Source organism: Lepus europaeus, chromosome 5 (assembly GCF_033115175.1).
Source record: "Lepus europaeus isolate LE1 chromosome 5, mLepTim1.pri, whole genome shotgun sequence".
Lineage (NCBI taxonomy): Eukaryota > Metazoa > Chordata > Mammalia > Lagomorpha > Leporidae > Lepus > Lepus europaeus.
In genome coordinates, this window is record NC_084831.1 from 125,634,956 (window position 1) to 125,653,642 (window position 18,687).

The 18,687-nt window shown below is 41.0% G+C and overlaps 1 protein-coding gene across 1 annotated transcript in view; it reads right to left on the minus strand.

The window, feature by feature from the left end:
• Positions 1-18,687, minus strand: part of COPA (COPI coat complex subunit alpha) — a 54,337-nt gene that overhangs the window by 31,617 nt on the left and 4,033 nt on the right. The window contains exons 3-6 of the mRNA XM_062192571.1: positions 18,532-18,605; positions 10,690-10,770; positions 7,747-7,823; positions 4,421-4,530 (exon numbers count right to left, since the gene is read on the minus strand). Coding sequence (XP_062048555.1) covers positions 4,421-4,530; positions 7,747-7,823; positions 10,690-10,770; positions 18,532-18,605 — 342 coding nt within the window. The remainder of the gene's footprint in view (positions 1-4,420; positions 4,531-7,746; positions 7,824-10,689; positions 10,771-18,531; positions 18,606-18,687) is intronic.

Sequence of the window (18,687 nt, forward strand, 5' to 3'; positions counted from 1 at the left end):
CAATACTTCACCCACAACTTGGGATTTCTTTCCAGAGGTCAACCTAAATTCTGACATGTCCAACCTCTTCTTCAACAAATCTCACCTCAAGAGCTGTCTACTTCAGAGTACGTCCAGTTTCCATTTTCACTGTTCTTGAAATGTGGCCTCAAATGGTAAACATTCAATACGTTCAACTTCCTGCAATCTACATCAACTTTTTATCCATTATCTCAAAAAATTTTAAAATAAATGCCTTTTATGAAGTACCAGTACAGCATTTCTCAAACTGGTAGTTTTAAGGTCACTCATGAGGAGGCTCCAAACAGGAAATAAAAATGAGACCTATTAAGAATATAAAATAACTGTTTGGTGGAAGATACTATAAAATCATTAATTATGCAAAAAGCATATTCATACTTTCTACTTAACCCTTGGACAGGAACAGAATCGTTAAAACTAGCAGGTTCTTTTAAATTCTTGCTTAAAAAAGATGATTATAGATCTGAATCTAAATATTTGCCATTAAAACCTTTGGAGGCTAGTCTCCCTGGGAGGAATTAGCTGATAACATGAAAGCAATAGGAAAAACACCTAGGAAGTATTTTGTTTTATGTCTCAACTACACTCATCTTTAAAAACTAATTATCTGTGTTAATGTCAGAACCGAAATTATGGTAACAATATTACTACCTTATATTTGGAAAGGACTTTGTGGTTTTCAAAGCACCCTTACATATTCCATGGCTCCATACTAATAATAACCCTTTGAGATAGACAAGCAGGTGTGAGTACTCTGGTTTATAGGTGAGAAAACAGAACTGGGTCTAAAATAGTATCTTTTGAAGTATTTTGTGAGTAAAGTAGATATGAAATTATTTATCACTTGTAAAATAGAAAACAAAAGATAATTGTCTATAGTAGAGGGAATAAAACCTAACATTGAGAATAAAACCTAAGTAGTTTTAAGCCTAAATTCTGTATCCAAAGGAAAATATGAAAATTTAACTTTAACGAACATATTGATACTTATGGTTTAAAACTACTACAATTACCTCTTCTGTTACAGTGTCATCTGAACATCAGCACTAAAGAAGCATGAGCTTAAAAGGCCATGGAAGTTTTAATAATCTTGTCCCCTAGATGAGCGTTTAGCCAATAGCTAGAGATATAAAGCTAACGCTTCAAAAAAAAATACACTCTTCCAGAGCTTCATAAATACATTATCACAGGGAGGCCTCCTTTCACTTATTTCGCTTGTCCCTTTAATAGGATCTGTCAACTTTTTCTAATGAGTCTAGTGTATGAAACAGATTCAAAGGGAGATACAAAGACAGACAGCTGTGAGGAACTTCACATCCAATAAGCTTCAACAAACACATTAAAAGAAAAGCTGTACGACAGAATGAAAGCCTTTGTTGCACTTGCATGTAATGATCTAGGAGAAGGGGAAGGGCAAAAACAGACAGATGAATAGTGACAGGCAGGGAAAAGATACTTAGAGAAGAAATATTTGAGCCTTTGACAAGCCACTCACTAGGACTGAACGACAGATGGAAAATTTCTACAGCAGCTACCCAAATCCAGAGGGAGAAGAGGACACTCTCAGAATAGACCAGTGTGATGCACTCCTCCCAGGGGGACCAGGGGAAGCAGTAAAGAGAAGGGGATGAGGACAGGATTTGGCAGCAAATTAATAGTTTTTTAGTAGTTATTTCAAATACTGAGCCTGAATTACACGGGCTTGACATGCAAAGGTGTAAACATATTAAAATAATTTAACTGTCAGTTTACTTGGAAGCTCAAGCTAAAAAAGTAATCTACCTATATCTAGATTGTAAATACAGCACAAAGCAAGAGTTTTACCAGGTTAATACAAAAGATTCAGGTTAAGCCCCATGTGGCTCAATCCTCATGGAAGAGGTATCAAGAGCCAAGTTTTCCTTTAAAGATCTCTGTATTTTCTTACTGCTTACCTGGCTCAGAGAGCGTCCCTTTCAAAGAGAGACAATGGAAAGAATTAGAATTTTTATCAGTCCTCTAAATTTGGGAGTATTCTTTCTCTTACATCAAATACATTTTTCCCTCTTGGAAATACTAGCCCCTGTCCCTAATAGATCTGAAAGCTAACTGCTCTTCCTACTTTCTGATTTATTTGAACCCAAGCAAAAAGAACCCAACTAAAAATGAGTCAGTGCAAAAATCTAATCCCAAACCTCCTTCCACCCAGTTAAATACCAAAGCATCTCATCTCCTTCCACTCTGGTTAAGGGGTTACTGAAAGTCAAGAGAGTTGTAGGTAGAGAAAAACACTTAGAAATGGTAAAACGAGTATCAACATTAGTACAGCAAAAAAGCACAAAACTCTTACTGCCATATATGCCAACTATCGCAACTGTAATGTTATTACATATTAATCCATGCACTTCACACATTCAAGAGCAAGTATTAAACCCCATTGGAGCCATATTTTCTCTCTCTTCTCAAATCTAGGAACCTTAATTTTGATGCAAACATGTCCTCTGCCTGCAAAAAGTGAAGATTATTATTTCTTGCCTTGGGCATTTTATGACCACAATGAGAATCCACCACCTGACTGCCTGCCATTGCTTTGACTAAACCACAGGCAATAGGCTGTGCTAGCATCAGGTGGTCCAAACAGCGCTCTTAGAGTGGAGCCACGTAAGGCCTTTCTCAATCCAGTGGTCCGGGAAAGAACAGAAAGCATTAGTTTAGGATGTAATAAATAACTGCTCCATGATCTAGAATGGCATTAGCAATCTACCATTCGATGAAGAAATGAGAAAATCATCAAAGTAATTTCTGTAACACTTAATTTTCTCAGATAATCCAGGTTGGGAAAGGCTATTCTAAATAATTACCTCTGATCAAACTGAACATTGTGAGCTGGGTTCCAACCCTGGCAGGCTCCCATATTCTGAGACAGAGAGGATGCTCTGAATGTGTGCACAGTGAAAGACCACAGAAGCCACAGCTAGGCTACTACAAGAATGGACGCTAAGCTCCCTGGCAGTAAGGAGAGGGCACAGGCTCACAGTGCCTGTGCTGCACTCCTCCTGTCGGCACGGCTGGTCGCATCTGGGTGTACTTCAAAAAGCCTAGTTAGTCTGACGAAAAACCGCAATGGCAAAGCCCTAGAAGGAGCGTGTACAGCTGCCCCACCTTCAACACAGTCCTGTTCATAGCAGTCTCCTTTAATTCTAAGCTTCTAAAAATTGCAAAGATACCATGATCTAGAAGTTCTACTCTCCAGTTGTCTCTCCCTCTCTCCTTGGCTTGTTTCTGCGCTGCAAGAATCTTAAACAACTGCTATTGTAACATTCCAGATGGTGTGTTTAGGGACCTAAGTTTTCCCCTTTCTATTCACTGCTAGCTTTTAAGAACAGCAATACCATATTACCCTAGCCCATCAAACCATGACAGAGTATCACCTCAGTTACACAATGTAGAAAGATAATTCCTATATCACCACAAAGAACCAGATAAGGACCGGATGAGGGGGTCTTCCTCTTATAGAATAGTCTAGCCACTATCCTCTCAGAGAACTCAATATCTCAAGAATTTCTAAGGCAACAAATAGAGATAATTCAGCAAACATTAACGAAACATGACTAGACAGAGGACCATGGCACTCAGTCTCATTTCTGAGTCCAACACGCAGCACTTTGTCTGTCACACAGGTACAGTCCTTTCTCTGCATTTAAACTCTATGGTTAGCAACTTTTTAGAGCTCCTCCACATAGTACTAAACATTTAAATTCTTATGTCAAAATCATGACATATAAACTGTGAAAGGACTTATCCCAAGTATCCAAAATCTATAAATTGCTTAATTTACAGCCCTCAAAGACTACTTATTAAAAGTCTGTCCATTTAAAGGCATTCTGTGTACATAAAAATCACTACCATAAACATTCCCCACCAAGCTCCTTATACTAGAAGAAATCTAATAGTTTTTCCTCTCTCTAAATAAGCCAACAGGATCCAAGAGTTCTGATTCCCTGCATTAACCTAGTCTCAAAATTTCTGTCAAAGATATATTTTTCTTACTTGAGTTGAAAGCTTCCTAAGCAAAAATCCCAATAGTATATATAGACTTTACTAAAAACTGGCCTACGAAACTAAAATTTCTTCAAATAAAATGAACTTTACACAGTAACCATTTTTCTTGGAGAATTCCTGTAACATGAAGAACCATCAAAGCAGATTCAATACTCTGAGAAACAAAGATGCTATTATACAAGGGGAGGTTTCAAAAAGTTCATGGAAAAATGGCATTGAAAGATGATGTGAATTTCCCATGAGCTTTTTGAATCTATTCTAAAATTTCCCATTTCAAGCCAACTACCCTCACTATGTTAAGCAATTGCAGTTTTACGTCAGACGTGACTAGGTTGTCCCCTGAACTTGGGCAGCTCACCAGAAATATCCCAAACGCGCACAGTCTGGTCCAGGCTGGCTGATACAACCAAGTCTTCTGAGGGGTGGAACTGAGCACACATTACATAATGGTTGTGCCCTGTTAACACGCTGCAAGGAAAAAAAAAACCAAATTAGAAGTGGGAAGCAAGAGCTTCCTAAGTTAAATACCTTTTCCATATTCAATAGATGCTTCTCCAGTCATTCTTCTATACAGGCAAAGGTAGGTCATCCTAACAATTCCAAACTAACAATGGTAAATACAGCTGTGTTAACAATTGCTCTCTTCCTGTCTCTAACGCTTTGGTATGTAAATATTACAATTTCAGGATAATTGAGATTCCTTGGCTCTTCTGATTCAAATATCAACATAAACAGAATGTTAGTAATTCACACTGGAAATATGTTAGATTTTAGTAGGGTGTTCTTCTTAAAGTATATCATTTTAAATAGCCCTTACCTCTTCACAGAAAGTTCTGTGTAGAGTACCAGCCCCAAACACAAAGAGGAACAGAGATCTAGACCTTGACTCAGGTTTTATAAGAAAAGAATTAACAGCTAAAAGTTCTTGTTCTAAAACATAGCTATATGACCTCTTTTCTCTGGTAAGAAATTACCAGGAAGACCACTTTCATGTATCACAGGCTGAACATTCCAAGTGTACACATCTGAAACCTGAAATGTTCCTGGGTATTAGAAAAAGTTTCTTCTCTGCTCTCACATCACAATCAACCCAGAAGACTTCTGTGACCTCAGAGGTGAAATCTTCCCAGCAGAAAGTGAGCAAGTTCTGTAGCAATGGACATCAGCTGGATGTCTCCTCCAATTCTGTAGGACACTACCTAGAGATGGCATCAGATCTCACAAGTTGGGGCTTATTCTCCAAATGTGGCTCCCCTCCACTTTAGATGCCAGCTTCAAGCTCCATGGTTTTTGTTTGTTTTTTAAAGATATATTTATTTAATTGAAAGGCAGAGTTATAGAGAGGCAGAAGCAGAGACAGAGACAGAGAGAGAGAGAGACGTCTTCTATCCACTGATTCACTCCCTAAATGTCTACAATGGCTGGAGCTGGGCTGATCTGAAGCCAGGAGCCTAGAGCTTCTTCTGGGTCTCCCATGCAAGTGCTGGGGCCCAAAGACTTTGGTCACCTTGTACTGCTTTCCTAGGCCACAGCAGAGAGCTAGATTGGAAATGCAGCAGCCAGGACTTGAACTGGCACCCATAGGGAAGGCAAGCACTGCAGGAGGCAGCTTTACCTGCTATGCCACAGCACCGACCCCATGTCCCAGTGTTTTTAATATATAATTTTAAAAAATGTATTTACTTATTTGAAAGGCAGAGTTACAGAGACAGAAGGAAACAGAGAGAGAGACTGAGCTTCCATCTGCTGGTTCACTCCCCAAATTGCCACATGGCCAGGGCTGAACTAGACCAAAGCCAGGAGCCCAGCCAGGTCTCCCACACAGGTGGCAGCAGCCCAAGTACTTGAGCCATCTTTCGCTGCTTTCTCAGGTGCATTAGCAGGGAGCTAGTTGGGAAGTGGAGCAGTCAAGACTTGAACCAGCACTGCAAGCAATGGCTTAACCACTATGCCACAATGCTGGCCCCAATGTATAATATTTTAAAATCACTGAATTAGCCACTTTTTTTTTTTTTTTTTTTTGGAAGGTAGAGAGACAGACAGAGAGATCTTCCTCTGGTTTACTCCCTAAATGCCTGCAACAGCCAAAGCTGGGCCATGCAGAAGCTAGAAGCCTCTAATTCAATACAAGGGACCCAATTACTTCAGTCATCATCTGCTGCTTCTTAGGGTGTACATTAACAAAGAGCTAGGAAGGGAAGCTGAGCTAGGACTTGACCCCAGGCACACTGATACGGGATGTAGGTGCCCCAAGCACCAAATATCCATCTCTCCAGCCCAGGTTGTTTTGTGTTTCTGATGACCATCTGTAAATGGGGATTCCCTCATCCCACAATCCTTTCCTTGGGCTTGATTTAATTTGCTTGTGTGGCTCACAGGACTCAGGGAAACTCATACTTTTGTTTATAGGATTTTAGAAAGGATATTATAAAGGATACAGATGTAGAAACAGATAGGGTGAGGTATGGGAGAAGGGATACAAAGCTTCCATGCCTTCTCTGGGCTACCACCCTCCAGAAACCTCCATGTGTTCAGCCATCTAGAAGCTCTCTAACCCTATCCTTTTGGGTTTTTATGGAGACTTTGTTGCATAGGCATGATTGCTAATAGGCTACATAGGGAAACCCAGCAAAGTCTGTCCAGATTCTTCAGCATTACTTCCTCAAAGTTTTGGGGCAGGATCCTCTGGAGTGATCTGAGTTTCTAAGGCTTGCTTTGGGGAAGCAGTTATGAGCCAGGAACCATAGATGAAAACCAATATATCGGGGGCTGGCACTATGGCATAGTAGGTAAAAGCTGCCACCTGCAGAGCCAGCATCCCATCCCATATGGGCGCCGATTCAAGTCCCAGCCGCTTCGCTTCCAATCCAGCTCTCTGCTATGGCCTGGGAAAGCAGTAGATCGCCCAAGTCCTTGGGCCCCTGTACCCACAAGGGAGATCTGGAAGAAGCTCCTGGCTCCTGGCTTCGGATTGGCACAGCTCTGGCCATTGTGGTCATCTGGGGAGTGAACCAGCAGATGGAAGACTTTCTCTCTCTGCCTTTCTGTTAACTCTGCCTTTTAAATAATTTAATTAAAAAAAAACACAACATACTGTAATATCACAGCTCTAAAATCCAAAACTTTGAGTGTCACATCAGCACTCAGAAGTTTTAGGGGCCGGATTTGTGGCATAGTGGGTAAAGCCACCACTTGGAGTGCCAGCATCCCAAATGGGTACCAGTTTGAGACCTGGCTGCTCCACTTCCAATCCATCTCACTGCTACAGCCTGGGAAAGCAGTAGAAAATGGCCCAAGTGCTTGGGTCCCTGTGCTTGTGTGGGAAACTGGGAAGAAGCCCCTGGCTCCTGGCTTTGGATCAGCACAGCTCTGGCCATTGCAGCCATCTGGAGAGTGAACCAGTGGAAGGAAGTCTCTCTGTCTGTGCCTCTGCCTCTCTGTAACTCTGCCTTTCAAATAACTAAGTAAATAACTAAATAAATCTTTAAAAGAAAAAAAAGAAGTTTTAGATTTTGGAGCATTTTTGATTTCACAAATACAATCAATAATTTTTACAAATATGATAAATAATTAATCAGCAGACATGGCTCATTTGTAAAGGGAGAACAACTGTTCTAAAGAGAAGTTGATTATGAAAATCCATGGAGAATTAAAGGCTCTCTGGAGCCTCTGCCCCTGCTTTACCAGACACAGGTTCTCGACTGCCAGTTCCACACTCGGATGGTCTGATCGTCAGAGGCACTCAGAATCCAAGGATATTCCTGAAAGACAGTCCAGACAAAGGCTTTAAGCAAACTAGTTCTGTCAAACTTCTATATCCATTTTTCCTACCACTTAGCTGCTCTGATATCAGACTAGCTGTCTTTTCTCCCCATCACTCTACTAGATCTTCCCAACTTTGGCACTTCACCTGTAAGTATTAACAATAGAAGCGTTAGTGCATTTGTGAAGTAAGTGCTTACTGGAAAAGCGTGTTCTTTTATTTTCTTGCTGTTAATAATTTTTATTTGTAGGATGTTTGCTTTAATTTTTAAAGAGATGAGGGCCATGATGTGGAAACTGTAAAATGGGAAAAGTGTGAATTATTTAGACAGAATTCATTTTGTGTGCTGGCCTCATTTCAAATGTCTTAAAAAGTTCCATACCTGGACTGGGTGTTTAAAATGGTTATCAAAAAAATAAATAAATAAATAAATAAAGAAGAAAAAAGGAAAGAAAAAGAAAAAAAAATTATGACATGCTTTTATTACTTTATTTTTCAAATACAATGTAAATACTGTAATCCATTGGATTTCATTTTGCTAACCTGTTAATAAAAATATGGGACCATTATCTTTTTAAGAAGACTAGAATGTCATTTTTTTTCTTTTTGAAACATATACCTGATATTTTGTGGCTACACATTTTAGATACATTATTATAATTCTGTTGATGGTAATGCTATAGAATCTACAAAATTTTTTATTGGTTAATTTACATAAAGGACATTTTGTTCAGAGCTTGAGAGAAGAAAATAAATAGCAAAATGATAATGATAATCTATTGACTCTGACAATCAATGTTTCCCAATACTTGATGAAAGATAAGGAGATCCTGAATTCTTGAAGCCAAGGGTTTAAAAACAAATAAAAAACAAAACAAAGAAAAAACACAAATACATTATTTATTTGTAACAAACATTTTGTAATGAAATGTGAGAAATTAATAACGAATTAAAAAAAATAGAGGCCTGACAAAAGCTTAATAGGTTCCCAGAGGTATCAAATATATTTACATTTACTTCTACATATATTTACATGTATTTGTATTTATATATAGTTAATCTTGTAAATTAAGATCCTATGAAAGGCTCTTCTTCCTTTACCTATAGTATGGAAATTTTGTGTTTTTTTTTTTAATATATGTATATTTAAACTTTTGTTTATTTATTTGAGATGCAGCGCAACACACAGAAAGAGAGCTCCCAGTTACTGGTTTACTTCCCAAATAGCAACCATGCCATGCAAAATCCAGGAGCTAGGGACTCAATCCAAGTCTCTCTCACACGGGTAGCAGAAACCTAATTACTCGAGCTATCACTGCTGTCTCACAAGGTTATGCATTATCAGGAATCTAGAGTCAGGAGCCAGATCCAGGTATCAAACCTAAGTACTCTGGCCAGCGCCATGGCTTAACAGGCTAATCCTCCGCCTTGCAGCACCGGCACACCGGGTTCTAGTCCCGGTTGGGGTGCTGGATTCTGTCCTGGTTGCCCCTCTTCCAGGCCAGCTCTCTGCTGTGGCCCGGGAAGGCAGTGGAGGATGGCCCAAGTGCTTGGCCCCTGCACCCGCATGGGAGACCAGGAGAAGCACCTGGCTCCTGGCTTCGGATCAGCACCATGCGCTGGCCGCAGTGGCCATTGGAGGGTGAACCAACAGCAAAAAGGAAGACCTTTCTCTCTGTCTCTCTCTCACTATCCACTCTGCCTGTCAAAAAACAAAACAAAACAAAAAAACAAAAAACCTAAGTACTCCAATATGGGACACACAGACATCTCAACCAGTGTCTTAACTTCTAGGCTAAATGCTTGCCCTTGTTTTATATTCTGATTTATCTCTGTCAGACCATCCAATTTCAAAACTTCTCAAGTCTCAGTAACCAAAGGAGAAAGTAATATGTGAAGATGTCTAAACCACACTTTTAAGTTGTAAGACCGGAGAAAACGAAATATTTCTTCTTCACATTGTATATCTGGTGTTTAACAGAGAGCATTTTAAGTATAAGGCACAAATACATTTACTGAACTCGGGGTGGGGAAAGGTGTTCAGTAACTTTCTAGGTAAATAGCAACTTGTTCTAGGTAAGGATCTCCTGCAAGCTCTTCAGAGCAATGACAAACAGCTCCTATCTAATAGATCATCTTATTGAGTAATTATCATTCTCACATGTTTCAGTTGTAACTTTGTCAGTCTCTTCTAAAACTTCCAAATTTAAAAAAAAAGGAAATAAAATATTCTCAATCAAGTCTTATTATGTCATTAAGTTCTAACAATTCAAGAGATTTAGCTTATTGAGAATAAAGAACAAAAAATTATCGTGAGATTCAGACAGGTTGGGATTGCATTAAGAACTTTTAAATTTCTAATCTGTAACTCAGTATTTAAATCTACTATGACACTTGACAGATCAAAGAAGGTGATCAGCCTGGCTAATGACAGGGCTCCACCAAAACCCATTATTCCTAGGAGAGATGGATGTAATTGTAAATGCTTCATTAACCTATCAAAATAGCATCTTAGCTGGACCTTCTTCCAGATATAGTTACTCTTTAATAATAATACCCTACACAGGATTAGTCTACAAACTTTTGCTTGCTGGCTTAGCAAACCAAAAACCAATTCCCTGCTTTTTCCTAGAGAGAAATAATGACTTCCTCAGAGAGCCCACTGAGTCTAATTAAATTCAGTATACCATCAAGAGCTTCCTTGTAGAGATGGAAACAAAGGAGAAGGGTTAATATCACACAGATCCTGGAAGAGTCACATTAGTGATTCTGTTATCCTAGCATGGGTTCTGGAGGGAAAAGCAGGCGATTACTAGAGGAAAGCTGAAGAGTGCTCCAAAACCAGAGTTACCATGGCTACTTACATGATGAAAAAATGTGGTGCGGATATAATCTAAGTGTCCAAGCAATGTAAAAAGACAGCGCCGAAGCTTGTAGTTCCAAACCTGCAAAGACAGAAATCGAACTAAGGATCAGGATCAAATGGACTTCGGTTTCTGAAATGCTCAGGTTTTTCAATGAACAATTATGGATTTATGCTTTAGCATTTCTAAATAGGAACTCTGGTAGGGAGTCTTGCTTAAGATCCAAGAGGAAAAGATCAAAGATGGAAACACAAGGTAAACCAACAACGGTGGGAAACAAGGCTGGGAGAAAGCTTTTTGTTCAAATCATGGAAAGGTTTTATATTCCCCCACTGGGAAGAAATCACCGTTCTTTAACAAGAAGAGACAAGACTTGCTTCCAGGGCTTAATTTGAAATTTGCCTTTTGATTGAATAACCGTATTCTCAGCTTGAATACAAACCCTTTTTGTTTTTTAACATTTTTCCTTTTTTTTTTTTTTAAGATTTTATTTATTTGAGAGGTAGAGTTACAGACAGTGAGAGGGAGAAACAGAGAGATAGTCTTCTGTCCATTGGTTCACGCCCCAATGGCCTCAACAGTCGGAGCTGCGCTTATCCGAAGCCAGGAGCCAGGTGTTTCCTCTGGGTCTCCCACTTGGGTGCAGGGGCCCAAGCACTTGGGCCATCTTCTACTGCTTTCCCAGGCCACAGCAGAGAGCTGGATTGGAAGAGGAGCAGCCGGGACTAGAACCGGTGCCCATATGGGACGCCGGCATCGCGGGCAGAGGATTAACCTACTGTGCCACAGCACTGCCCACCCCCCCTTTTTTAAAGATTTATTTAGTTATTTGAAAATCAGAGTTACACAGAGAGAGGAGAGACAGAGAGAGAGAGAGAGAAAGGCCTTCCATCTGCTGATTTACTCCCCAGTTGGCCACAACGGTTGGAGCTGCGCCAATCCAAAGCCAGGAGCCAGGAGTTTCTTCCAGGTCTTCCATGTGGGTACAGGGGCCCAAGCACTTGGTCCATCCTCTGCTGCTTTCCCAAGTGCATTAGCAGAGAGCTGGATCAGAAGCGGAGCAGCAGGTACACGAACTGAAGCCCATATGGGATGCCAGTGATACAGATGGCAGCTTAACTTGCTGTGCCACAGTGCCAACCCCAATGTCCAGACATCTGTGGTCTGTGGTCATTTATCATGTAAATAGATGTTAACTCATTACTATGGAAAATACTACATTGCTCAATTAGGCTGAGCTAAGCAGAGAAACAATATCATATTCAAATAATAAAGTTGTGTCAAGTACCAAAGAACTAGGCATCCATGGATACAACTAAAGAAGGTATTAAGGGGCCAGTGCTGTGACGTAGCAGGTAAAGCCGCCACCTGCAGTGCCAGCATCCCATATGGGCACCAGTTCGAGATACAGCTGTGCTACTTCCAATCCAGCTCTCAGCTATGGCCTGGGAAAGCAGTAGAAGATGCAAGTCCTGGCCGGCGCCGTGGCTTAACAGGCTAATCCTCCACCTTGCGGCGCCGGCACACTGGGTTCTAGTCCTGGTGGGGCGCTGGATTCTATCCTGGTTGCCCCTCTTCCAGGCCAGCTCTCTGCTATGGCCCAGAAAGGCAGTGGAGGATGGCCCAAGTGCTTGGGCCCTGTACCCGCATGGGAGACCAGGAGAAGCACCTGGCTCCTGGCTTCGGATCAGCACCATGCGCTGGCCGCAGCGGCCATTGGAGGGTGAACCAACGGCAAAGGAAGACCTTTCTCTCTGTCTCTCTCTCACTATCCACTCTGCCTGTCAAAAAAAAAAAAAAAGATGCAAGTCCTTGGGCCCCTGCACCTGTATGGAAGATCCAGGAAAAGCTCCTGGTTCCTGATTGGCCCAGTATAGCTGCTGAGGCCATTTGGAGAGTAGTCCAGAAGATGGAAGACCTCTCTCTCTCTCCTTCTCTCTCTCTCCGCCTCTGCCTCTCTATAACTCTGCCTTTCAAATAAATAAATAAATCTTTCAAAAAAAAAAGCATTAAAAGTACGATCATATATAAGATAACTCATCCTCCTTATCCAGAAAACTCCCTAAAACTACAAAAATGAGAGGTCAGATTTTTTTCTTTTAATTTCATTTTTCAATGTCATTTAATATCTGTTTATAATCTATCTGGGCCAGTTTGTTATCATAATCTTTATAATTTAAAAACTTTTTCTCCTGTAAATTACAAAAAATAGTATCATTTCCTATAACAAATTCAGATAGTTCTAAAGGCTGAGTATGATCTTCCAAACAAGAATGCAAGCTCCTTAAAAGCAGGGTCCTTGTCCATTGTGCTCCACACTATACCCTTAGCACCTAACACAGTGGTTGACACTTGGCAGGTGCTCAGTAAGAATGCACAGGAATGAGGAAAGGTAAACAGCATGCAATGTCAAAGTATTCTAATATTTTTACCATCATCTCTTCAGGCATGTATATAAAAACACACATGTATGGGGATACTCTAAAAAGTTCATAGAAATTATATTATTTTTTTTCCACTTGCTATTTTTATTATTCTCTCAACTGGTACTAGTATCAGATTATATTTGATCAACAAATTCTTTAACATGGTTTCTTGGTTTAATTATTCTTTAAATTATTCTTGCAATTCTGTATCAAATAAATAAAAAAGCTATTTTTTCAAATAATTCCTACTGTTATCTTTCTGAAAGCTTTTGACTTACTTGGCAATGCAAAAATTGCTAACATTTTACATTTTATAAACATTAATTCTTTTTTAATAATTACAGTTATTGCACACCTAAATCAATTCAAAACAAAACAAAAAAAACAGGAAGCAAGTGTTTAGCCTAATGGTCAAGACACCTGCACTTCATATGGGAGTACTTGTGTTCTATTCTCGGCTTCTGCTCCTGAAGAAATTATATTAAAAGGGGGCTGGTGGTGCAGCAGGTTAAGCTGCCATCTTCAGCATGGGCATCCCATATGGGTGCCGGCTTGAGTCCTGGCTGCTCCACTTCCAATCCAGCTCTCTGCTATGGCCTGGGAAAGCAGTAGAAGATGGCCTAAGTCCTTGGGCCCCTGGATCTACGTGGGAGACAAAGAAGCTCCTGGCTCCTGGCTTCAGATAGGCTCAGCTCCGGCCGTTGCAGCCATTTGGGGAGTGAACCAGCGGATGGAAGACTTCTCTTTCTCTGCCTCTGCCTCTGCCTCTCTGTAACTCTTTCAAATAAATATATAAATAAATCTAAAAGAAAGAAATTAAATTTAAAGATAACTTATTGTTGCAAAGGAAATTGAAATCAATGCAGTTTTCTCATAATTGCATTTTCCATGAACTTTTACCTGCTATGCCATAGCACCAGCCCCTCCATGAACTTTTTGTATCAACATAAATTTGTATTTTTATGATTTAAAAAAATTTTTTTTATTTACTTGAATGTCAGTTACAGAGAGAGAAAGAAAAGATCTTCCATATGCTGGTTCATTCCCCAAATGGCCAGGGTTAAGCCAGGCTGCAGCTAGGAACCAGGAGTTTCATCTGGGTTTCCCACATGGCTGTCAGGGCCCAAGCACTGCTTTCCCAGGCACATCAGCAGGAGCTGGATTGAAAGTGGAGCAGCAGGGACTCAAACTGATGCCCATGTGGGATGCAGGTACTGTGGGCTATAGCTTAACCTGCTGTGCCACAATGCTGGTCTCTGTTTTAATTCAATTTTCCATGAAAATTCTGAACTGTCTTATACAGCACAGCACACAAATTAGATCATAACATAAATATTATGACATTTTTTCTTTCTTATAGAGTTCAGAGTTTTAAACTTTCACATTTCTATCTTCTGTCTTTTCTGTTTTGACTCCTTTCATGTCCTCTATCAAGTTCCAGAACTATGACTCCTTGAAGAACTACAGGATTTTAGACTAACAGTCTTGCCATTTGTTGGTCTTCCAGTCTCACTCTAGAAGTGACACTTAGTCCACGGATGCTATACCTATCTGTATATAGTGAGCTGCCTTCCAGGGGTACACAACAGCAGGAAGCTGGAATCAGGAACACAGCCAGGACTCAAACTTGGCACCCCAAGCAGTGACTTCAGTGCTGTGCCAAATGCCTACTCCAAAATTAACCATTCTTGATACTCATATGTTCATCATTTAAAAGTATTTGCTAAGTACCTTTCTAGAAATATCACAATGAGGTAATGTCCTTAAGAGATTCAAAAGATTTAACAGTTGGACTCAACTTCTACTAACTGGCCCCGGGATGCAGGATCTAAAAACCAGATAACAGAGGGAACTATTTTCCTTTCATTCTCTTTTCTCCACAAGCAGGTGTCATTTTTCACTCTTCTGCCACCTAAGTTCTGCTGTGTAATCTACAATATATAACTTCCTGAAGGAATTTATGAAAAAAAAGACTTGACTTTTTTTATTAAGTAAATTTCACTGGTTTGATTGGATACAAAGACTTGAAGAAAACAATTTATAGAGGTAAACAGAGCAAATTTTGATTTATTTTTACAGATTCAAGATTGCTGGCACTAACTTTTGCTTTTTTTTTTTTTTTTTTAAAGATTTTATTTATTTTGAGAGGTAGATTTACAGATAGTGAGAGGGAGAGAGAGAGAAAGGTCTTCCATCTGCTTGTTCACTCCCCAAATGGCTGCAATGGCCAGAGCTGCGCCGATCCGAAGCCAGGAGCCAGTAGTTTCCTCTGGGTCTCCCACGTGGGTGCAGGGGCCCAAGGACTTGGGCCATCCTTTACTGCTTTCCCAGGCCATAGCAGAAAGCTGGACTGGAAGTGGAGCAGCCAGGACCAGAACCAGTGCCTATATGGGATGCCGGCACTGTTGTTGGCAGAGGATTAACCTACTACGCCACGGCGCTGGCCCCTCTAACTTTTGCTTTTATCGCAATCTTCTTCAAAGAACTATATATATTCTACCTGCTTCCTTACTTCACATTAATACTCTCCTATTTAAGCAATACAAAGGTTAGTTCTCAGTCTTATCTTATTCTGACCACTTTCTCCTCTTCCCAAAATTCAGTCCGTCCATTGCATCTAAGAGGCATCTGTTTCTCCTTTTTGTTTCATCTCTAATCTTTCAAATCACTCTTTCCTATGCCAACTCCTTCTTAAATGGTTTGACATCTTTTTCAACCTACTCTCTGAGCATTATCTTTTTTTTTTTTTTTAAAGATTTATTTATTTATTTGAAAGTTAGAGTTACACAGAGAGAGGAGAGGCAGAGAGAGAGAGAGAGGTCCTCCATCCACTGGTTCACTCCCCAATTAGCCGCAACGGCCAGAGCTGTGTCGATCCGAAGCCAGGAGCCAGGAGCTTCTTATGGGTCTCCCACGTGGGTATGGGGGCTCAAGGACTTGGGCCATCATCTACTGCTTTCCCAGGCCATAGCAGAGAGCTGGATCGGAAGCGGAGCAGCCAGGTCTCAAACCAGCGCCCATATGGGATGCCGGCACTGCAGGCGGTGGCTTAACCAGCTGCGCCACAGCACCGGCCCCAGAGTTATCTTTTTTTTTTTTATAAAAAAAAAAAAAAGATTTACTTTATTTATTTGAAAGAGACAGAGAAGAGCAAAACAAGAGACAGAGGTCTTCCCTCAGCTGGTTCACTCCCCAAATAGCCACAACAGCCAGAGCTGAGCTGATCCAAAGCCGGGAGCTAGGAGCTTCTTCCAGGTCTCCCACATGGGTATAGAGACCCAAGCACTTGTGTGATCTTTCACTGCTTTCCCAGGTGTATTAGCAGGGAGCTGGATTGGAAGTGGAGCAGCCAAGACTCGAACCGGCGCCCAAATGGGATGCCAGCACGGCAGCCTTGGGGCTTTAACCCAGTGTGCCACAGCACCGGCCCCTCTGAGCATTACCTTCTATGACTACTGCTTTGGCTCCTTCCTTCCTAATGACAACTCCTAAATATATCTTCAGTACAGGTACAGCTCCAACTAGACTATCCCTTAAGTGCTTCAAACTCATCAGAGTCAAGATGGAATCATTACCCATTTCCTCTCCCCTGCTCCAGAAACTGCACCTCCTCCTTGATTTTCCTTCCCTAATGACACCTCTTCCGCCAGTGACCTAAGATGACCTGAAGGTCATCTGATTTATTTCCCTTATCAGTCTTCCAACATCCATCCAATATTTAGCAATTCGTTAAGTTCTCACATTCATCTCTTTCTCTCCATTTCAACCATTACTGCCTAAGTTCAGGCTCTGTTCATCTCATAAGGTCTTACATAACAGTTTGCCTTAACTGGTATCCTGTCTAATCTTATGCTACCATCTGAGTACTACTTTAAAAAAAAAAATTTATTTATTTGAAAGAGTTACAGAGAGAGGTAGAGACAGAGAGAGAAATCTTCCATCAGCTGGTTCACTCCCCAAAAAAGCCACAACAGCAAGAACTGAGCCGATCTGAAGCCAGGAGCATCTTTTGGGTCTCTCACATGGGTGCAGAGGCCCAAGGACCTGGGCCATCATCCACTGTTTTCCCAGGTGCATTAACAGGGAGCTGGATTGGAAGTGGAGCATCTGGGGTCTCGCACTGGTGCCCACACAGGATGCTGACACTGCAGGCCAGGGCTTTAACCCTCTGTGCCATAGTACCAGCCCCCTCTGAGTATTATTTTTAAATCTGATGTTACTCTTATATTTAAACCCCTTTATTTATTTATTTTTATTTGAAACGCAAAGCAACATAAAAAGAGAGACAGAGATATATCTCCTATCTACCAGTTTACTCCCCAAATGCCCATTAACGGCCAAGGCTGAGTCAGGCCAACGTCAGGAGACAGGAACTCCATCTGGGTGTCCCACATGGGTGGCAGGAACCCACGTACTTGAGTCGTCATCTGCTGCCTCCCAGAGTGCACTTTAACAGAAATGCTGGATTAGAAGCGGAGGCAGGGGGCCAGTGCTATGGCATAGCGGGTAAAGCCACGGCTGCACAGCTGGTATCCCATATGGGCGCTGGTTCGAGTCCTGGCTGCTCTACTTCAAATCCTGCTCTCTGCTATGGCCTGGGAAAGCAGAAGAAGATGGCCCAAGTCCTTGAGCCCCTGTACCCATGTGGGAGACCTTGAGGAAGCTCCTGGCTCCTGGCTTCACATGGGCACAACTCTGGTCATTACAGCCAATTGGGGAATAACGGAAGACCTCTCTCTCTCTCTCTCTCTCCCTCTCCTTCTCTCTCTGTGTAACTCTTTCAAATAAATAAATAAATCTTTAAAAAAAAAAAAAAAAAAAAGAAGTGGAGGCAGGACTCAATCCCAGGCACTCTCGTATGGGATGTGGGCATCCTACATAGTTGCTTAACTCACTGCACATAACACCTGTCTCTAATGGCTCCTTGCTATGTATATGATAACATCCAAACTCCTGAGAACTGCAAATAGGTACTCCATAATCTGCTCCTCTCATCTTCCGCCCCTTCTCTCATTTTTTCTCACAAGTTTTATCTCTGAAAAACTAATTAAAGTATCTCAAAAGTATCCAGTTATATCATGCCTTTTGTCTTTGCATCTAGACTGTTCTTCCTTATTTCACTTGAAATATCTCTATTATCACTCCCCGAGTTGTACATGCTATTATTTGACATATATTTATCTCCTCTATTAGGATAAGAGAATAGAAGCCATTTCTTCTTTATTTTTGAATTCCCCAGAAAAGAAAAGTATCTGGTACACAATCAGCATTCAACACATGTTTGCTGGGTTAAGTGCTCCGGAGAATAAAGTCTGAGCTCTGGATCAATCAGCTGTCCTTGTCTTCTAGTTGCTTGCATAATTCTCAAATCTCCCCACATTCTTCTGTCCTCTACTCTTACAGAGACCCTCTTTACCTTGATCTTATAATCATCTCCTCCAGAGACGAACAGGGGCTGTTGTTTATGGAAGTCAATGCCTCGCACCGGACCTGGGAAAGAAGGCAAACAGTGTATGTTAGAGAGAGATTCCTTCTAACTTCTAACAAATTCCTGTTTAGGATTTTTCTGTTC